Raw genomic sequence first — 20,896 nt, 5'->3', positions numbered from 1 at the left:
AAAACTCCAGGCCCAGGATTGGAATAAGAGAGAGGGGCGGGGAGAAGTTAGAATTCTTGCGCCAGACCCAGCCGAAGAAAAAACACTGCACCAAGTACAGAAAAATCCTTTTAATCAGCCAGAACTCGAACCCACAAACATTAGAAAAGAGAAATACATACAAAAAACCAAGAGTCAAGGTGCTTCAATGTTTGTCTTCCTGATGCTGCGGGGAGACCCCCTTCGGGAGGGGGGGCTGCACCAATCAGATCAGCCATTTCCGGGGGGGGGAGGAAACTTTATGGAAGAGGCTCTCGGCCTGGGCGACCCCAGAGGCCAAGAACCGCAGCCCTTACGTTGCCTCCGGGGCCTCCGAGCTGGTCAGGAGCTGGTGCAAACACTGGCGGATTTCATCGGGACCACGATAGGCCCTCTTGGTGCCCCGGGGCAAATGGCGGCAGGACGAGAGGTTGAGGTAGCTGAGGGCAGGACAGCTGGCAATCACGGCCCTTGTGTGAATGAAGAAGAGAGGTAAGTTCTGTTAGGGCCACTGCAGGGTTACAGTCCTCAAATTATGACCACAACAGAGCCCAACATTCTGCCGTTAAGCGAGACAGTTGTTAAGCGAGTTTTGCCCCACTTTGCGACCTTTCTTGCCAACGTCATTAAGTGAATCACTGCAGTTATGAAGTTAGTAACACGGCCGTTAAGCGAATCTGGCTCCCCCCATTGACTTCGCCTGTCAGGAGGTTGCAAAAGGGGGAACACCACAACCGTCATAAATATGAGTCAGCTGCCAAGAGTCTGAATTTTGATCACTTGGCTGCAGTGGTTATAAGAATGAAAAGCATTTTTTTCAGTGCCGTTCTAACTTCAAACGGTCACTAAACGAATGCTTGCAAGCCGAGGACTATCGGCGCTCTGTCCCACCTGCAAAATGCCCCCGTGGCAGGGGTGGGCAACGGTGGCCACGTTACGGCATAGCCGGCTTGGGAATTCTGAGTGTTGAAGCCCACCGGTGGTAAAGGTGCCACCATTGCCCATCCCTGCTCTACAGCAATTGTGGAGCCCCCTCCTCCCCTGGCCTCTCGGAGACCACGAGGGCCAGGGCCCCCAAACCTCCACCCACGCCTCCACCCACTGCCACCCTTCCCACAACCAAGCCCCTGAAGGCCCGAGGCAGCTGGGGTTCATGCCAGCTTCTGGAGGGCATGACTGGTGTGATGCCAAGGCCCAAGCACATGGGCACTGAATCCTGAGCAGGGGGTCCTTTTCCCAGGACCAAGCACCGTCCTGGACGAAAGGATCTCCAGATGCCCCAGTGGGCCCCCCTCCTCCCTCGTTTCTTGGAACTACAGGTTGAAGCGGGAAGGAAGGACACGGCGGGCACTGCCCGGCTCACCTGACCGTCCCGAGGGCAATCTTGGTCCCCGTGAGGCTGAGGGAGCGCAGCACCGGTGCCCCTCCCTCGCCCCCTCCCTGAGTGAAGGCGGCCATGGCCCGCTCCAGGTCCTGCTCGCCGAAGCTCTGGCCGGTCAAGTCCAGCTCCCGCAGGCTGTGTCGCCACTTCCAGGTGAGGAGGGGGCTGCCTTCCAAAGGCCGCGACAGGTGGCTGGCGCTGTAGTGCAGGCCCAGGTACAGCTGCTCCAGATCTGCAGCAAAGGCTTCGGGGGTCAGTAGGGACCGGGACGCCCGGGGCCCCTTCCCTCGGGAGACAGGCAGGGGTCTCCAGGGAGTGGGTCTCGGACCCAGAGCTGGTCGCCCCACCCAAACACCGTCCTCTTGAGGGACAAGGAGCCAAAAACTGGCAGCGCCACCCGATTCACACAAGAACCCAGAAACATCAAACAGCTCCTGATGCGAGAATCTGCTCAAGACCTAAAAATCGCAATTCAGCCTCCTGCATGGGAGATGCCAGGGTGCTTTTCAATCAATCAATCAGAATAGAGTTGGAAGGGGCCTTGGAGGTCTTCTAGTCCAACCCCCTGCTCAAGCAGGGAACACTATACTATTTCAGACAGGTCTCTCTTTAAAAACCTCCAATGATGAAGCATCCACAACTTCTGGTGGCAAGCTGTTCCACCGGTTAATTATTCTGTCAGGACATTTCTCCTTAATTCCAGGTTGCTTCTCTCTTTGGTCAGTTGCCACTCATCGCTTCTTGTGCTTTGGAGGTTGACCACTCCCCCTTCTTAGTGGCAGCCCCTCCAGTATTGGAAGCTATCATGTCCCCCCTAGTCCGTCCTTCCTTCCCCTAGACTAGCCGTACCCAAATCCTGCAACAATTCTTGTTTTAGCCTCCAGCCCCCTAACCCCCTTTCGTATCCCCTGCAGGGGGGTGAAAGTCTCCCTGATCTCAGGGAGGCACCCATAAATTTCCAGCCCTCCACCCTCCAAAAAGCCCCAGTTAAAAGTTTGGGGCTGATACCCCGGTTCTTCTTCCTCCCCAGTGATGTTAAAGCCCCACCCAGCCAGGCAGTGAAGAAGAGGGGAGAGAAAGACCCCTTCCCTTGGAGGGGCTTCAGGGATGCCAATCACTGCCACCCATTTGGGGCAGGGGGAGAGCGTCAGGCTAGAACCCAGACACTCCAGGCCTGCCAGGCACGATGCCAGCTGGGCGACCGTTGCTCAGCCCTTCCTGGAAAACCCAGCTTCCGCCTGTCGTTTCTTGTCCTGCCTGCATTTGCAGAAAACGGTAACCGACGGAGCCGTTTTCTCACACCCAGTTCCCCCACAGTGTGGGGCTTGAGGCTAAGGGGCAGGGCTAACCGCTTGCCCAGGAACAGGGGAGGGGGAGATCACTTTTCTGCACCCACCTGGGCAGGTCAGCTGCTCCAGCCCCTTGGGCGTCACTCGGACGCAGCCGCGCAGGTCGAGCACCCGGAGCCGGCTGGAGGCGCTCAGAATCCGCCACAGCATGTGGTTGTCCACGAAGGAGAAGGCCGTGGTGGCCAGGCACAGCTCCTCCAGCTGCGGGAAGCCCGGGGATGGGGGGGACGAGGCGGGAAGGGGCTTGGGGTAGTAGGTGACGTTGAGCAGTCGCAGCACCTGAGGGCAGGAGGGGACAGAGCGGCTACCGAGAGGCCACAGAACGCCAGCCAGGCCCTGTTTCTCCTAAACCCCCCCTCCGGGCTCCTCTGGAGGAGCCAACTCCTCCCCCCAGCAGCCGGGACGTCAAGTTCTGACTTGGGGAGGGGCAAGAGGGACCCCCACACACCTGCAGCTGTGGACAGGCAGCCTGGAGCTGTTCGATGGGCAGCTGGAAGTGCTGGGTGCTTTGCTTGATTTCGGCATTCACCTCCAGCAGGTGCAGGTCTGGGCAGCAGCCGCCCTGGGGGGGGGGGGAACACCAGAGACAGATGAGCAGGCTGGGTCAGCTCCAGAAAGCCCCACCCACCCAGGAGAACCTCCCCGGAGGGCTGTGCCCAACACAGGCCAGCAATCCCTGGCTGCTCCTGGCCTGGCCTCTTTGTGTGCTGCCAGGCGCAGGCAACTAGAACTTCCGCCAAAGAAGTTGGTCTCTTGATGAACACCGCAGTGCCGGAATCTACCCAGGCTGTCTGCCTCTCCTTGGAAGAGACAGGTGTCTCCTCAACACCTGGACCCCAAACGCTTCCTCCCACGCAGGGGGCCCTAAGCCGGAATGTCTCCTAACCCCCCCATCAGCATCTCCCCCCCCTTTCAGCCCTACGACAGGCAGTCCTCGACAAAGGGCCACAACTGAGCCCTAAATTTCTGCTGCTGAAACACTTAAGTGAATTGTGTCTCACTTTACGTCCTTTTTTGCCACAGTTTGAGGGAAGTTAGCCCAGAGAAGGAAATATTAAAAGGGCAGAAAAATATATTTTTCCTCAAAAGGATTTTTTTTAAAACCAAACCTGGCCCCAAATCCATCTCTCTGCTCCAAGCAAGACTTGAGCCCCATACAAATGCAGATGTAAAACCATCAGAAAGTTGGAGCCAGAGCAATCAAGAAGACAAAAGAGAAGATCTGCATGCCCCACCCAAACTCTAGGAGTCATTAGCCCCATCAACTGGGAAGCAGGATATGATAATAGGATTAAACCACTGATATCAAGGCCTAGAAAAACACTCAGAAACAGCCTCAAGGTTCATGCCCCAGGAACAGGAAACCATTCCAAACAAGGCTAGAGGGGGTATAAAAACCTACTGCCCATGTGCTCAACTCCTCTTTCCTCTCCTCTGCTCCTTCCTGCAAGGACCATCTTTCTGCTTCTTCAATAAACTGTAACCTTCTTCCCAAAGCAGTCGCCATGTTGCTTATTTATCCCCAGCTTGGATGAACCAGGATGAAGACTTACTTCTGACAATTGTTAAGTGAATCACTGCCATTGTTAAATTAGTCACACGGTCATTAAAGGAATCCAGCTTCCCCCACTGACTTTGCCCCCAAGAGGCTGGGCTGCCCAGGGGTCACCTGGGGGTCCCACAGCGCAGATGGGGGCAGCTTCCTTGAGGACGGGGCCTTCGTGACCCTGGCTAACGTGCCTCTAATAACAACCGCAGTATCCGTGTTTAGATCAAAACCGTGGCTGGCTGGGGGCAGCTGCATTCTTGGCCGGCCTGGCAGACCCCCATTGCTAGGCCTGCCCCCCCCCAGAGGGAAGGGCTCCTCCTGCCAGGGCATCGGGGTCGGCCTTCACGGGTGGCCCCGTCTGCTTACCACCAGGAGAGCAATGATGGCGCTCATGCGGCTGCTGTACGTCAGGAAGAGCTGCTGCATCCGGGCACCGGCCGTTTCCAGAAAGCCGGTGACAGCCCAGGGGTCAACCTAGAGATGCAGGAAACGGCCCAGGAGCTGCTGGTGGGCCCCTCCATCCTCCAGAGGAGCCCCCTCCTCCGAGGCTGGTAGGCCCCAGGGACCCCCCTCTCCGGGCCAAGGCTCACCTGGGACCCCTGCAGGTTCAGGCTCACCAGCCGCGGGCAGGAGGTGGCCAGCAGGCAGAGGGGCTCGGCAGTGACCCCGCTGCAGTGGCCGAGGCGCAGCGCGGCCAGGAGCGGGCAGGAGGCAGCCAGAGCCTGCAGAGAGAAGGCAGGACGGGGCTTTTAGCTCTCTGGAGCCCCTCGCGGGCGGAGGGCATGAACGGGGCCGGGAGCCGCCGGGCCGACTCACCTGCAGCACTTGCGGGACGAGGCTCTTCCAGTGGCTGAGCGAGAAGTCGCGCAGGAGGGAGAACCTGCGGGGCACAGAAGGTCCTCAGTTCGGGTCCAGGGCGGACCTCGGGGGGGGGCGTCCCCAGGCTTACCTGTGGGTGGCCAGCCACTCCAGGGTGCCCAGCGCCCTCTTCTGCTGCGCCGGCGCCCACTTCTGCCCCGGGGCTGCCCAGCAGTGCCCCACCGCCACCGTCTGCCACAGGACCGGCGCGGCCGCCGCTCGGGACCAGAAGCGGCACACGCAGGCCGCCCTGCAGAGACACGCAGCGGGTCAGGCGGGTGGGGGGGGGGTCCGCGAGGCCAGCCCCGCCGCCCGCCGCCGCCGCCCGCCGCCGCTCACCGGCAGAGGACGGGCACCGCGCCCCCCTCGGACGCCGCCGCCAGCCCGAAGACGCGCACCAGCAGCTCGGCCGGGAGCCCCGAGCCCCAGTCGCCCCCGCCCCGCGAGGAGCCCCCGCCCGCCTCGCCGCCCCCGCCCGCCGCCCGCCTCCTGCACGCCGCCCGCGCCTCGCTGGCCGCCGCCCTCTTCAGCAGGAAGCGCGGGGGGACCTCCGCCTTCGCCTGCCGACGACGCCGCGGACGCCTCTTCCGAGGAGGCTCCGGGCTGACCTCGCGCCGCATGGCCGCTAGCCCCGCCTCCCAGACTGCCCGGGGAGGGGCGCGGCGCGGGGGCCGCCGGGAGGGCGGGAGGGGGCGCGGAGGAGGCCGGGGAAGGGCCGGAGAAGGGCGGGGCCCGGGCGGCGCCCCTCCTCCCGCACGCGGGCGGCCGGTCCTCGCTAGACTGCGCCGGGCGCTGCAGGCTCCGGCCAGGTGAGCGGGGGGCGCAGCGGCGGCGGCGGCGGCAGGCAGCGGGGCAGGCGGGCTCCCCCGGGGAGGGGGCCAGGAGAGCGCCTTCGGCTGGGCGCGGGGCTGCGGCGTCGGGGCGACCCCGCCCGGCAGCCGGAGAAGAGGCGATGCTGAGCCCGGGCATCGCGCTCAGCCCAAGGCGGGGCGGTGGGAAGGGCCGCCTGGGGGCCGAGGAGCGCGGATCGCTGCCCACCCGGAACCCCCTTTGGCCTCCCGGCTCTCCGCGAAGGAGCCGCCGGCGCTGCACGGGGGTCGCCGGCTCCCGCTTTGCCCTGCTCCCGGGCGCGGCAGGTAAGCGGGGAGAAGGACATTGCAGACCCCCCCCCGTCCCTCTGCTCCCCCCGAAGAAAGGGAAGCGGTCGGATGGGTCCGGCTACGGAGGAGAGGCTGCCCCCCCCCACCCCGCAGGTGGGCTGCGCGCCCCTTCTCACTTGCCGGCAGCGGAGCAACGGGGGGGGGCGTCGGAGGGGATTCCCGGAGGCCTCCCAAATCGCCCCGGTGGGGGGGGGCGTCTCTCCTGACAACGGCCGGTCAAGGTGGGGGCAGGAAAGGCGCCTTGTATAGATAGCCCCCCCCCGTCCTGGGAAACAGCGGAGAGGAGGGCGGGGCTGCGCCGGATTCCTTGGCTGCGAAAGAGCGGACTGAGACGGATCCGAGTCCAGTCTGGGCGCCTTCCGTGGAATTTGGACTGGCGACAGGCAGCGGCCTTAAGCGGAGGAGATAAGGATGGGGTCGGAAAAATACAGGCGGCCCTAGGTCAGAGCGAGCAGATTTGTTCATTTATTTAATTAGTTCGTACACCTCCCATTTGGTAAAGATGAAATGCAGGTAAAAGGGGCCCCTATATAGAAGCTTAAAACAAGGCCTAGTCAATATAATGGAGGTAACAAGCGATACTACAGTGTATCTGCAGAGTGTGGAAAAGTCACTTCCCCTTTGCTCAAAAAACAGAATCCTGCAATCTCAGGACTTGCTTAATATCCAGATGCCTCCACAAGCTTCACCCTTGTGACCCTGAGGCCCTAATTTCTGAATCCGCTCATTAGCCGGCCAGTGTCATTGGAGGGAAGACGGGAATTGAGAAAATGTGTTCCCCCTTCCTGATCTAAGCCCACCAGGGCCACCCAAGCAGTGGTCTCCACAGGATGTGTGTGTGTGTGTCTTCCTTCAGGCTCAGAAGCTAAGCAGGGCCCAGCCTGGTTTGTGCTTGGAAGAGCAATCACCAGTTCCAAAGCCAGACAGGCATGGAAATTGCTTCGGAATGGTTGCCGAGAAAATTTCATGGAGCCATCCCTGATATTGCTGAACCTACATAAAGGAGGGTTAACTTTTTTTTTTAAAAAAAAAAAATCACCCGATGAACATCCTCAGCTGACTTTCGAACGCCCAGAGCGAGCAGTGAGAAGGTCGCTCGTTGGGCTCTCCGTAACCAGGGCTTTTTTTCTCATAGAATGCCCAGAACGGAGTTCCGGCACCTCTTTTGGATGGAACCTTGTAGGATAGGCAAGGCGGGTTGTATGACGTGTGTGAGTTCCAGCACCTTTTTTTTTCTTTAAAGAAAAACAGCACTGTTGGTAACTGAAAGAGTTTTTCCAAACTTCCTAACAATAGGTTGAAGGTAGGCAGATTGTGGTTTTAAGCTTTGGCGCCGTGGAAGGCGTCCCTCTGCGCCACCAGCCCCGCCGAAGTTTGAAGGCCCCTCTGATCTCCTTAGAGCAGTGTTTCCCAAACTTGACCATTTTAAGGCATGTGGACTTCAACTCCCAGAATTCCACAGCCAGCGTTGCTGGCTGTGGAATTCTGGGAGTTGAAGTCCTCATGCCTTAAAATGGTCAAGTTTGGGAAACACTGCCTTAGAGGGCTAAGCAGAAGACAAGCAGAGTGCAAGGCTGTGGGGGGGGGGCTGTGGGATGTTCTTGGCAGGAGAGAGCACCTGGCATTTTTCTTCTCCAAAGCTGTCTGGGCAAGCCCGTGCCAGTTTCCTGCCTGGAATGCCAACCGTTCATGCCAGTTTCCCGCCTGGAATGCCAACCGTTCAGGAAGCTGCTGACTGACTCCAGAAAGAGGAACAGCCTTCAGACCGGGTAAGAGGGGTGTCATTCCGTTCCGGGGGTCCCTCCCTCTGCCCCCCCCTCCCCCTTTATGTCTCTGCTCCTGTCTGGCCTCAGGGCTCCCAAAGTCTCCGTTTTGGCAGTTTCTTTGCTCAGTTCAGCCTCTGTTTCCCCCCTCCCCCAACAAAGAGGCCCCTCCTCAGCTCTCCACGCCTCACACACCCCCCAGGTACTCTGAGTCACGCCAAGCCTTCTTCCTCCTCCTCTTGAGTCGTTGCTCAGAGTCAGGAGAGCTGGAGGGCTGCTCACCCTCCTGTCCCATTTTGCTTAACTGCCTCGCAGACGCCAGAAGCCCAGCTGCCTTCCGTGGCTTGCAGTTTTAAAAAGGGGCTGCAGGTTCAGCAAACGGCTGCGGCCTCAGATGGGGGGGGGGCAAAGGGCTCCGGGACTGAACGGAAGAGTCCTCGGCTCAGCCCAAGCAGTGTCTCTGCTCCGTGTGTGTGGGAGCCCTTGGTGCTCCCTGAGCTGGGTGGTTTTCTTGCAGACATTTTATGACTCATCTGGGTAACTTCATCAGTGCTAGGAGGTAGCAGGGTTTGGACCTTCTAGCACTGATGATGTTCCCTAGTTGGGTCATGAAATGTCTGCAAGAAAACAAGCAAGCTCAGAGAGCATGGTCCTCCTCCTCTGCAAACCCCACTTCCTTCTAGCACTGATGATGTCACCTAGCTGGGACAGCAACAAGGACCCCACAGTCGTCCTCCTCTCCCGAAACCTCACTCCTTTCTAGCACTGATGGTGTTACCTAGCTGGGTAATGAAGCATCTGCAGGAAAACCACAGAGCTCAGAGACCCCCCCTCCTCCTTTCCATGAACCCCACTCCCTTCTAGCACTGATGATGTTCCCTAGTTGGGTCATGAAACGTCTGCAGGAAAACCACCCAGCTCAGAGGGCACCCAGGACCCCCCAATTCAACCCTGAGCTACAGAGATTCTCCTTTATCTGCTCATTTGTGCGCGGAGGGAAGAGCCGTTTTTTGCCCCCTGACAATCCCTCGCTGCCCCGTGGTAGAATCCTGATTTTGGTCTCCAAGCTGGGCCTTGTGGGAAGGGGGTCCAGGAGCAGCAGTGCCCTCCACATCTCCCCCCACGACGTGGGGCTGTTCTCTGAGGAAGCCTTGCGTGTGCTTTCTGAAGTGGCTGCGTAAGGCAGGGCTCTCCAGACTTGTGGACTTCAACTCCCAGAATTCCTCAGCCAGCCACAGAAGCTGTAAGACTTGTGGACTTCAACTCCCAGAATTCCTCAGCCAATCACAGAAGCTTCACCATCACCAGGACTTCAACTCCCAGGACTCCGTGCTGGCTGGGGAATTCTGGGAGTTGAAGTCCACAAGTCTTTTAAGTTGCCATGGTTGGAGACCCCTGGCCTAAGGAAAGCAACTTCTAAACCCACAGAGTTGTAGGCAGAGGGGGGTCCGGTGGGGCTGGGGAGGTGGGCATTCACAGGCCCTGCATGCTCGGCAGCTGGAGACTAAGCGCGGCCTTGGTGACTTCCTTTCTCTGCAGGCCGCCAAGATGTCGTCGACCTCCCTCCGCAGCCCGGCTCTCCTTCCCCACGTGCTGGTGGCCCTCTTTGGGATGGGCTCCTGGGTCTCCGTGAACTCCCTCTGGGTGGAGCTTCCGGTGGTGGTGAAGAAGCTGCCAGAAGGTGGGTGAGGGTCTCCCAGGGCAAAGAGCCTATTTGCCTGGCAGGGGGCAACGGGGGGGGGGGGGCAGCTGCCTGGTGCCATCCAGGGAAGGAGGGGAGGGTCTGCTGGGGAAGGGATGCAGCAGCATGGCTTCCTGCGGGGGGGGGGAGAGGCTTTGCTGGGGAGGAGGGAAATGCCCAGCCAGTTGCTCTTAACTGCCCCCCAAAAGAGTGGAGAATTGCTGGGCTGTTCAGGACAGGACAGGACAGGAAGAATTAGAATGGAATAGAGCAGGGGTCCCCAACCTGTGTGCCCACTGCCAGGCCATGGCCGCTTGGCCACCACTTGGCCACGTGAAGGGATGGCCAGTGCACACACCTACATGCATGCACTTACCCCACACACACACGCTAGCACCACCCCAAGCATCCCACCGGCATTAGCACCACCCCGCCCCGAGCGTCCCACCGGTGCTAGTGCTACCATAGTGTCCCGCCAGCGCTAGCGCCATCCCATTTGCAGCCCTTGCGCCTGCGCAGCCCTGTTTGCGTGTGCACATGCACTCACATGCAGCCATTTGCGTGTGCGCATCTGCTTGCTGCTATTTGTGTGCGCTCGTGTGTGCACACCAGGCTCATTTTTGCACGCACACGCATGAATCCCGTTTGTATGCGCGCACATAGTGGTGCCTGCCTCCCTTTCCGGGCCGCCAAATCAAAAAGGTTGGAGACCTCTGGAATAGAGAATAGAGAAAGAATAGAAAATAACAGAACAAAACAAATAGTTGGAAGGGATCTTGGAGGTCTTCCAGTCCAGTGTTTCTCAACCTTGACAATTTTAAGGCATGTGGACTTCAACTCCCAGAATTCCACAGCCAGCAATGCTGGCTGTGGAATTCTGGGAGTTGAAGTCCACATGCCTTAAAATTGTCAAGGTTGAGAAACACTGTTCTAGTCCAACCCCCTGCTCAAGGAGGAAATCCTATACAAGGAGTGTCAGCCTTGGCAATTTTAGGACTTGTGGCTTCAACTCCCAGAATCCCCCAGTCAGCAGAACTGGTGCACCTGGCTTCCAGGCAGGCAGAACCACCCTTGGCGAGAAACTGCCGGGCACCTGGGTTGGCACCATTCCCACTTCTCTTCCTGCAGGCTGGAACCTTCCCGCCTACCTCTCTGTCCTCATCGCCCTGGGGAACATCGGCCCGGTGAGCGTGACCCTGGTCCACCACTTTGCCCCCAAGAGGCTGAAGGAGCAGTGGCTAATCCACGCCATCCAGGCCTTGGCCACGGCCACGGCGCTCTTCCTTGCCCTCTTGTGGGACCGCACCGCCGTGGTGGCCGGGGAGCCCCGCAGCGTGGCCTTCTTGGCGCTGACGTTCCTGCTGGCCCTGGCCTGCTGCACCTCCAACGTCTCCTTCCTGCCCTTCATGTACCAGTTCCCCCCGCTCTTCATCCGCACCTTCTTTGTCGGCCAGGGGCTGAGCGCCCTCCTGCCCTGCGTGCTGGCTCTGGGGCAGGGCGTGGGGCAGCTGGAGTGCCTCAACGACACCCGGCAGAATGCCTCGCGGTCACGCTACCTGGAGGAGAACTTCTCCGCCAGCACCTACTTTGGGCTGCTGGTGGCCCTGCTGGCGGCCTCTGCCCTCGCCTTCCTGGCCCTGGTCCTCTGGCACGGCCGCCAGGGCACCCCGGAACAGAGGAGCCCTCCCGAGGAGCGGACAGACCCGGAGGAGGCCTACCCCTTGCGTGACAACAGCGACCCCGCTTTGCACGATGGCGCTGCCGAGGTCTCCCCTGGCAGGGACTCTGCCTCCCCCCAGACCTTCTGGACAGGGAGGAACATCTACCTGCTGGTGCTCCTGGGGGTCTCCAATGCCCTGACCAACGGGGTGCTGCCTTCGGTGCAGACCTACTCCTGCCTGCCCTACGGCAACACCGCCTACCATCTCTCGGTGGTCTTCAGCAACATTGCCAACCCCGTAGCCTGCTTCATCGCCATGTTCCTCCTGTGTCGGTAAGTGCTGGAGGGGGTCCAGGGTGAGGAAGGGGCTCCCTGGTCTCTCCCCTCCTGGCTCCAGGGGTTTCTAGAATTAGAGGAGCCCCTGAGGCCTTGGTGGCAAGTACAGGGGGTCCGGTGAGAATCTGAGAGGCTGCTGCAGTGGGGGACACAGGTAGTGCTCGACAGGTAAAGGTATTTGTGATGATAACTCAAATGAGCAGGGGATCGTGGTCCGAGATGAAGAACTTGTTTTTCACAGGGAGAAGTGTGAATCAGGTATTACACATCAGTCATGCAAGAACAGAAAGGCACCCAAAAAGAGAAGCCACCTTTGGGTTGGTGATTCAATTATAAGGGATGTAAATTTAGGAAAGGACACAGAGGTTTCGAAAGAGGTCAGGTGTCTTCCAGGTGTTACTGCCAGTAGAGACAAGAAATGTATTTCTAAAATAGTCAAGAATGCCAGCAAAGACAGATGTGGAGGCTATTGTACATCTTGGCACTAATGATCTGTCCCAAAAAGATGTACTCTCTGTGCAGAATGATTTCCAGAGCTTGGGGCAGGAGCAGGATAGGCTGTAGGCCAGTGGTTCTCAACCTTTTAATGCCGTGACTCCCCAACCGGTCGTAAGTCGAGGACTACTCAACTGGTTGTAAGTCAAGGACTACTCAGCTGGTGCAGCACCGTTTGCAGAATGAGACTTGGCGGGCTCAGCACGGCAGAGACAGCCTGGACAATTCCTATTGGCTTTTGAAAGCCAATAGAATTAGACTCTATTCAAGAGAGTCTATTCTATTGGCTTTCCAAAGCCAATAGAATAAAAGGGAGTAGCACAGCTAAGGAAAAGGGGGGGGGAAATGGCGGACTGCGTTGTTTGGTGACCCCTGGGAAATGGTCGTTCGACCCCAAATGGGGTCCCAACCCACAGGTTGAGAACCACTGCTGTAGGCTTACTTTTTCACAGGTTTTACCGGTGTATAAGGAGCAAAATGGAAAAGGCCAGCGTGTAGTAGAATTCAATATGTGGCTAAAGGAGTGGTGTAAAAGGGAAGTCTTTGGTTATATGAGTTACGATGTCTGTAGCTGGTCCAATGAAAAAATGTACAAAAGAGATGGTTTCCATCCATCAAAGAAAGAGACTGAGTTACTCGGCAATAAATTCACAGATTTTCTGGAGAAATATTTAAACGAAACAACGGGGACAGTGAGTTAATTGATACAGAACATCCCTGTCCCCAGCAATCTAAAAATTATAGGGTTATCAGTGCATGTAACATAGATTTGTGTGTGGGCAAGAATATCAACCTTGCTGTCAAGCAAAATCAAGCTTTTAATAGCGAGTGTCACACAAGTACGCTAACCAAATAGGCGGTAAGAAAATAGGGGAACTCAGGCTACCACACAGGTTATGTAGAAAGTAAACACGGTCAGTCATAAAGGACTCAAATGTTTATACAGCAATGCACAGAGTATGAACAGTAAACAGGGTGAACTAGAAATTCAGGTAAATGAGGGCAGATGTGATATTGTTGTCATTACGGAAACGTGGTGGGATGAAACCCACAAATGGAACACACAGCTAGAGGGATTTAAATTATTTAAAAGAAACAGACCAGATAAAAGAGGAGGTGGAGTTGTTCTGTATATAAAAAATAACTACATTTCTATAGAAATAGAGCACAACAATGATGAAATGCATTTGGGTCAATATAAAAGGGGGGGGGATGATATTGCCACAGGTGTATACTATAGGCCATCCAACCAAACAGAGGAAATAGATGAATTTTTTGCTGGTCAGCTAACTAAGGTATGAAGGAAGCACATCACAATAGTAATGGGGGACTTTAATTACCCTGACATCAACTGAGAGACAAACTCTGCACCAAGTGGAAGATCAAACAGATTCCTGACAAACCTAGCAGACAACTTTGTCTCCCAAAAAGTAGAGAAGGGAACGAGGGGATTAGCCATTTTGGATCTAATTCTCACTAACAGAGATGAAATGATAGAAGGATTTGAAGCCACAGGAACCTTGGGAGGTAGTGATCATGCAGTATTGGAATTCAACATTATGGAGGCACAAGCAATAGAACACAGTCAAACTAGAGTCTTGGACGTTAAGAGAGCTAATTTCAATAAGCTCAGAGAGGGCTTGGGAAGGATTCCGTGGATGAGAATCCTCAAGGGGAAAACAACTCAATAAGCTTGGGAAATTTTGAAAAGTGAGATAATAAAAGCCCAATCTAGCACAATACCAACAAAGAAGAAAAATAACAGCTCTCAAAAGATACCAACATGGCTGCATAAAGAACTCTCTGATAAATTGAAAGATAAAGAAGACAAGTATAGAAAGTGGAAAGAGGGGCACATAACTAAGTCAGAATGTCAGCAAATAGCTCGAGCCTGCAAAGATGAAGTGAAGAAAGCCAAGGCTCAAAATGAACTAAGGCTTGCGACCAAAGTCAAAAATAACAAAAAAAGAAGTGAAGAAAGCCAAGGCTCAAAATGAACTAAGGCTTGCGACCAAAGTCAAAAATAACAAAAAAAGCTTCTTTCAACATGTAAAAAACAAGAAAAAAAGTGAAGTAAATGATTGGTCCATTAGTGGGTGAAAGTGGCAAGAAGGTGACAAGCAACAGGGAGAAAGCAGAACTATTTAACTCGTTTTTTGCATCTGTCTTTACACAAAGGGGAAAAACAGCCCAACCTATCAAAAACAGTGCCATTAAAAAACAGATTAGAAACACAAGTTAAGATAGGCAAGAAAATGGTGAGCCCCTGTCCAGCCTAGATGAGTTCAAATCGCCAGGACCAGATGGATTACACCCCTAGGTTCTTAAGGAACTGACAGATGTGATCTCAGAACCACTGAACTATATTTTTCAAAGATCCTGGAGCACTGGGGAACTACCAGAGGACTGGAAAAGAGCTGATGTAGTTCCCATCCTCAAAAAAGGAAAAAAAATGGATCCAGGAAATTACAGACCTATCAGCCTGACCTCAATACCTGGGAAGATCCTGGAAAAGATAATCAAACAACCAATCAACAAACACCTAGGGGCAAACAAAGTCATTACTAAAAGCCAACACGGGTTTGTCAAAAACAGATCATGCCAGACAAATCTTATTGCATTCTTTGACCAAGTGACAAAATTAGTGGACCAGAGGAATGCTGGGGATATAATTTACTTGGATTTCAGTAAGGCATTTGACAAAGTAGACCACAACCTACTACTTCCATAGCCCCCCCTTCTCTCTCCCTCTTCCAGGTCATCCCTGGCCCTGAGCGCCATCTCGGCTGCCGGATGCGTCTTTGGGATCTACCTGATGGTGCTGGCGGCCCTCAGCCCCTGCCCCCCACTGTATGACAGCCACGTGGGGGTCGCTCTTGTGGTGAGTGGGGTGCACCAAGGATGGGGGGGGAACAGCCCCACAGTCTTCCTCTTGCCCTACCCCAGATCCTTCCTCTCCAAGTCCTCCTTTTCCAGTGAGGAGGGGGCCACTTCGGCCAAAAGGCACACAAAGCAGGACCCCTCCCCACCCACGCCCTTCGACCCTGAAGCTGACGGGGCTGCTGCAGAACCAGCTGGCCTCCCTTGCAGAGTTGTTGTGAAGACGGGAGGCGGCCCGGCAGGACTGCTATGAAGCTCCCGGGCTCACATCATTCAGGATCTTCCTGTCTGTGTCATGCCAACAACAACAACCCTGTAAGGAAGGCTGGTCAGTACTGATTGGTGCAAATCGCCCCAAGAGTCTCTGGAAGGCTCAGATTTGGATCCCCCCAGAAATCAGAGCTGCCCCCCTTACAAGAAACGTAGAAAACTGTGGCAGAGAAAGAGCCGATGGCCCAGTGATTCTGGTTTGATCCTTTTTGTTTTCTTTTTAATTTAGCTATTATTTTCAATTGTCAGTGTGTTTTTATTTTTTTAATTCTTATTTATTTCTTGCGGTGAGATGGGTGACAAACAATAATAATTAAATCATGATGATTTCTGTATGCATGTGGGATGATGGACCTGCGTTTATCCCAAATGTGTTTGAACTCAGTTCTTGTTGATTGTCCTTCACTGTCTCCCAGGACGCTGGTTCCCAGCCTCCGTTACTCTTTCTGTGACTTTATGGATGGATGGATGTATTAAGTATGTATGTATTAAGAGAGTGAGTAAGAATGCTCAAAGGAGTGATAGAGGAGGGCTGGGCGCAGACGTCAAAGAAACAACTAGAACACAAATTAACCCGCTAAGACCGATGACGCGGTCTAGGAGTCGGGTGCAAGCGTTAACTAACCTTATTTAAAGTGTTCCCATTAACTGCCTTTTAACCCTGACGATGTTGGGAGTTTCCAACGAAAGCTCGGTTTTATTAAAATATTTTCCTATTTGAATCCTCCTGGTGGTCGTAAGTTATTTATTTTATATCATGTATGTATGTCAGATGACAGGCGTGTGCTTTTCCCAAGCATGTTTAAACTCAGTAAATTGTGATTATTAAAAAGACCTGCCCTCGGATACCAACGCCCTCTCTCCCCCCGTGCAGGTGCTGGCCTGGATCTTATTCTCCGGCCTTTTCTCCTACCTAAAGGTGGTCATCGGCAGCCTGCTGCACGAGGCCGGCCACACAGCCCTCCTCTGGTGCGGGGCTGTTATCCAGGCGGGCTCGCTGCTGGGGGCCTTGGCCATGTTCCCCCCGACCAGCGTCTACCGCCTCTTCCAGCGCGGACAGGACTGCGTGGACAACTGCAGGGCGTGAGTGGTGGCCGGGGCCAGGCAGAGACCCCCCGGGGGTGGTGAAGACCCTGCAGCTCTCTGCCTCCAAGGACTGTTTGCCATGGTGCCTGGGCAGAGGGGCCCGCTCGGCATCCGTCCCGGGGTGGCGCTCCTGGGGAAGTGGATGCTCTGCCCTCTGTGCAGCTGGGGGGGGGAGTGGGCTTTCCTCTGCGACTCTCCTTTTTGGATCAGGCGTCTCAGGTGATCCAGGGTTTTTCTGGGCATCTGGACCCTTCTGTGGCTCTTGGATGGAGCTACCTCATCCCAGTGGCAACGTTGGCTCTTTTATGACTCGTGGACTTCAACTCCCAGAATTCCTGAGCCAGCATAGCTGGCTCAGGAATTCTGGGAGTTGAAGTCCACGAGTCATAAAAGAGCCAATGTTGCCTACCCCTGCCCCAGGCCAAGCTGGCTGCCCCAGGAGTTCCCAGCACCATCAGGATGGGTGCCTTAGCCCCTTGGGGGGGGGCTGCTGGCCCCGGAAGGTGGAGCAGGAGCCAGCTGGACCCAGACCAGCTTCTGCTCGGCCCTTGGCTGGCTTTGGCCTGTTGCAGGCTGGTGCTTCTGGGTAGAGCATATGTAATCCTCCAGTTACGACCGTAATGGAGCCTCCCCATCATGATGTAACTCGTGACGGTTGTAAAGAGGGACGGTCCCTGACCAGTCCATTTTTTGGTGGCAGTTGTTAAACAAATCATTGTAGGCATGCTAATGAGCTACGGTGGCTCAGTGGTTAGAAGGCAATATTGCAGGCTGACTCTGCCCACTGCCAGCAGTTCAATCCTGACTGGCTCCAGGTTGACTCAGCCTTCCGTCCTTCCAAGGTCGGTAAAAGAAAGACCCAGACTGTTGTGGGGCAAAATATATTGATTCTATAAACCACTCAGAGAGGGGGTGTAAAAGGCCCTGTGAAGCGGAATATACGTCTAAGGCAGTGGTTCTCAACCTTTTTAATGCCGTGACCCCCCCCCCCAACCGGTCGTAAGTCGAGGACTACCCAACCGGTCGTAAGTCGAGGACTTTCCCTGCCCGGGAGCGCTACACATGAGTGGTGCCGCCCCCTGCGCCGGCCGAGGCGTAGCTGGCAAGGGGCAGCGACGGCACAGGGCGACCACCGGCTGGGCCACCAGTTGGCCCAGCCCAAGGGAGGTAAGGCACCCGCTGGGCCCCACGCGTGCCAGCAACCCTCCCTGCGCCCGCCGGCCTCCCACCTCCCACCCTTGGCCCTCTTTTACTTCCATTTTTAGTAGTTGCTCAGCAGGGAGGGGTGGAAACTTCCAGACAGCTCATCTTTGCTGCAGACAACTTGCAGCACCGTTTGCAGACTGGGGCTTTTGGCGGGCTCAGCAGGGCAGAGACAGCCTGGACAATTCCTGTTGGCTTTTGAAAGCCAATAGAGTTAGACTCTATTCAAGAGAGTCTATTCTATTGGCTTTCAAAAGCCAATAGAATAAAAGGGAGTACCACAGCTAAGGAAAAGGGGGAAAAATGGCGGACTGCGTTGTTTGCCGACCCCCGTGAAATGGTCATTCGACCCCAAATGGGGTCCCGACCCAGAGGTTGAGAACCGCTGGTCTAAGGGCTATTAAGCAAACCAAGGGTGCGGTTTTGCTGAAAACCATAGGCCTAAATGCTGATTTCTGACAAAACCAAATGTTGTGGGATTCTGCAAATGTTTGTACAGGTCATCCTCGACTGACAACTCCAACTGAGCCCCAGTTTTCTGTTATTAAGCGAGACAGTTGTGAAGTGGGTTTTGCTCCATTTTATGACCTCCCTTGCCACAGTTGTTAAGTGAATCACTGATGCTGTTAAGTTAGCCACACGGTTGTTAAGTGAATCCGGCTTCCCCTTTGACTTTGCTCGTCAGAAGGTCGCAAAAGGGAATCCCATGACCCCTCTGGGATGCTGCGACCATCATAAATGCGAACCGGTTGCACAGTGGCTGAATTTTGATCACGTGACCAAAAGGGGAGGCCGCAACGGTCGCTAGGTGTGAAAAACAGCCACTTTTTCTAGTGCCGTTGTGACTTCAAGTGGTCACTAAGCGAATCTTTGTAAGCCGAGGACGATCTCTAAATCTTCCTCACTGCCAAGATCCTGTCCGTCGGAATCCTGAATCCGGGTTCTAAGCAGCCAGAAGTAGGAACAGCAAACAGGGTGAGCTAGAAATTCAGGTAAATGAGGGCAGATGTGATATTGTTGCCATTACGGAAAATCAAGCTTTCAATAGTGAGTGTCACACAAAGTGCACTAACCAAATAGGCGGTAAGAAAATAGGGGAACTCAGGCACCACACAGGTTATGTAGAAAGTAAACACAGGGTCAGTCATAAAGGACTCAAATATTTATACACCAATGCACAGAGTATGAACAGTAAACAGGGTGAACTGGAAATTCAGGTAAATGAGGGCAGATGTGATATTGTTGCCATTACGGAAACGTGGTGGGATGAAACCCACAAATGGAACACACAGCTAGAGGGATTTAAATTACTTAAAAAAAACAGACAAAACAAAGAGAAGGTGGAGTTGTTCTCTATATAAGAAATAATTACATTTCTACCGAAATAGAGCACAATGATGAAAACTGTCTTGAATGCATTTGGGTCAATATAAAAGAGGGGGGGAATGTCATTGCTAGAGGTGTATGGGGGGGGGAATGTCATTGCTAGAGGTGTATACTATAGGGTTCCCTGCCTGAGCAGGGGGCTGGACTAGATGACCTCCAAGTTCCCTTCCAACTTTATTATTATAAGTAGGTTGTTGGAACTTCACTTAGCGACCGTTCGTATGTTTGAGGAGTACGTAGTGTTTGTGAGCTGGTTCTGGGGGTGACTCGGCTCCCCACAGAGGCTGATCCAGCAGTCTCGCAAACTGTCCACGTTACACCCCAGGTGCATCGCAAGGCTAGGCCAGTAGGTCTTTGCTTTCTCCCCCCCCTTCCCCTCCCCCCAAGACCGCCTGGATCCGGAGAGAGGCCAGGGCTGCCCCCTCTGGCGCCTTTTCCTTTTAAAAAATGTTTTTCCTATGCATTTTTTTCTTTCACGTATATTTTTGTACCTTTTCTTGTTTGTATATTTTGGGAACAGGATTAAACTTTATTATTAAAACCAAAGATTGCTTTCGAGAGAGTAATTGTGTCCCCCGTTCCTCTGCTGGGACCCACAAAGTGGCTGCTTTGCCAGTGTGGGGGGAGGAGAAATTGGCCCTCCTTGGCTACCTGAGTGGTCAAGTTTCTGGAAGTCCACTGCCCCCCCTTACACCCACCAACACACACACACACAGATCAGAAGTCCTGGAGAATCTCCGCAGACACTGGGATCAGCCTTCTCTTCTGCAGGATGCAGCTTCCGAGGGATGGGGCAAACAGCCCCCATTCTCACCTCCTGCCCCCCTTTGGCACTTCACCCTTCCTGGGGGGAGGAGGGGGGGTGGATGTGGGGCCAGCTGACCTTTCCTCAGCTCCCACTGAGCCTGCCCTCCGTGGCTTCGGCAGCAGCCCTTGGGTGGGGAGAAAACTGCTGCTCGGCTTCGGTATTTGGGCTTCATTATTGCCTAGAAATCCGGAGGGGAGGGGGAGAGCCCAGGGGGCAGACCCTCCCTCCCTCGCCCCTCTTCTTGCTTGGTTCTGCTCCAGTTAGTGGCTCCAAATCAGCTTCCCTTTCACAACATTTTAAAAGATTTGCTGCATGCCAGGAGGGTGTAATCCCCTTGCTCTCTGGTGCCCAAAACAGCAGACCCGCTTCAGTGGCTGCCCACCTGCTGTGGGGTTTTGCATGAGGAAGGAGGGTGCTGCCCCCTGGCATTGCACGGCCCCTCGGACACCAAAGGGCTGGGCGGACGGTGCCAGCCCTGCCCCTTCCCTGGGTGATCCAGTCTTTGGTTCCAGGGCTGTGCTGGCTGCTCAGCTGGACCCACAGCAGAGGGAGAGCCCGGGGCCTCTTGGAGCCCCACAAGGATGGGCCAAGAAAAGGATCTAATAGTGTGATCTGCATTTTTTTTCCTTTTTTCGAGACAATTGGAGCCGAGCCAAGGCGGCCGTCGGAGGCCTGCAGTTCACACACACAATGCAAAGCACTATATTCAAAAGTGGAAAACTGAGGGCCCGATTGTTTGCATAGAACCAGTTCCCCTCACCTGCCATCAAACATAACATTGGGCAACCATTTTTTTTCTGCAGTTTTGCTTCCTGAAAAAAACTTTTAGTGATTAGGATAGATAGACCCCTTCAAACACAAATGTAATTTTAGAATGATTGATCAGGTGGGAACGTTGAGAAATAACAAATCGACTTTTAATGACTGCAACGTATTTAACCACATAATGTTTCCGAGCTCAAACGGCCAAAAGCATTTTGCTGCTTGTTTTTGTTTACACTCTGTATTTGATG

At 54.9% G+C, this 20,896-nt stretch overlaps 2 protein-coding genes across 6 annotated transcripts; one reads left to right on the top strand and one right to left on the bottom strand.

Annotated features, from left to right (window-relative positions):
- Window positions 1-95: 95 nt before the first annotated feature.
- On the bottom strand, window positions 96-5,775 carry FBXL6 (F-box and leucine rich repeat protein 6). Its single transcript, XM_039321405.1, has 9 exons — window positions 5,495-5,775; window positions 5,247-5,405; window positions 5,114-5,177; window positions 4,888-5,019; window positions 4,664-4,771; window positions 3,197-3,310; window positions 2,796-3,027; window positions 1,382-1,631; window positions 96-488 (listed from the first exon to the last, which is right to left on the bottom strand). The coding sequence occupies exons 1-9, from the start codon at window positions 5,773-5,775 to the stop codon at window positions 332-334; spliced, it is 1,497 nt and encodes a 498-aa protein (XP_039177339.1). The 3' UTR covers window positions 96-331.
- An 86-nt stretch (window positions 5,776-5,861) lies between these two features.
- LOC120298034 (solute carrier family 52, riboflavin transporter, member 2-like) lies at window positions 5,862-16,818 on the top strand. 5 transcript variants are annotated; one of them, XM_039321370.1, is made up of 6 exons: window positions 5,862-5,964; window positions 7,956-8,084; window positions 9,618-9,759; window positions 10,888-11,752; window positions 15,008-15,131; window positions 16,275-16,818. In XM_039321370.1, the coding sequence occupies exons 3-6, from the start codon at window positions 9,627-9,629 to the stop codon at window positions 16,485-16,487; spliced, it is 1,335 nt and encodes a 444-aa protein (XP_039177304.1). In that variant the 5' UTR covers window positions 5,862-5,964; window positions 7,956-8,084; window positions 9,618-9,626; the 3' UTR covers window positions 16,488-16,818. The 5 variants fall into 5 exon arrangements, with proteins under 5 accessions (XP_039177304.1, XP_039177305.1, XP_039177306.1 ...); XM_039321371.1 differs by lacking the exon at window positions 5,862-5,964 and adding an exon at window positions 5,974-6,291; XM_039321372.1 differs by lacking the exon at window positions 5,862-5,964 and adding an exon at window positions 5,974-6,756.
- The last annotated feature ends 4,078 nt before the right edge of the window (window positions 16,819-20,896 follow it).

The sequence above is a fragment of the Crotalus tigris genome, unplaced genomic scaffold (genome assembly GCF_016545835.1).
Source record: "Crotalus tigris isolate CLP2741 ecotype Arizona unplaced genomic scaffold, ASM1654583v1 scf7180000023738.1706062, whole genome shotgun sequence".
NCBI classification, from domain to species: Eukaryota; Metazoa; Chordata; class Lepidosauria; order Squamata; family Viperidae; genus Crotalus; species Crotalus tigris.
This window is presented reverse-complemented; position numbering and strand designations above follow the sequence as displayed.

Excerpts from the sequence above, each read along its gene's own strand:
- FBXL6 (XM_039321405.1), bottom strand. The coding sequence starts at position 5,775 with ATGCGGCGCGAGGTCAGCCCGGAGCCTCCTCGGAAGAGGCGTCCGCGG. Across the intron at positions 5,406-5,494 it reads GCGGTGCCCGTCCTCTGCCG|GGCGGCCTGCGTGTGCCGCT; the intron begins GTGAGCGGCGGC and ends GTGTCTCTGCAG. Across the intron at positions 489-1,381 it reads ATTGCCCTCGGGACGGTCAG|GGCCGTGATTGCCAGCTGTC; the intron begins GTGAGCCGGGCA and ends CATTCACACAAG.
- LOC120298034 (XM_039321370.1), top strand. The coding sequence starts at position 9,627 with ATGTCGTCGACCTCCCTCCGCAGCCCGGCTCTCCTTCCCCACGTGCTG. Across the intron at positions 9,760-10,887 it reads GGTGAAGAAGCTGCCAGAAG|GCTGGAACCTTCCCGCCTAC; the intron begins GTGGGTGAGGGT and ends CTCTTCCTGCAG. Across the intron at positions 11,753-15,007 it reads GCCATGTTCCTCCTGTGTCG|GTCATCCCTGGCCCTGAGCG; the intron begins GTAAGTGCTGGA and ends TCCCTCTTCCAG.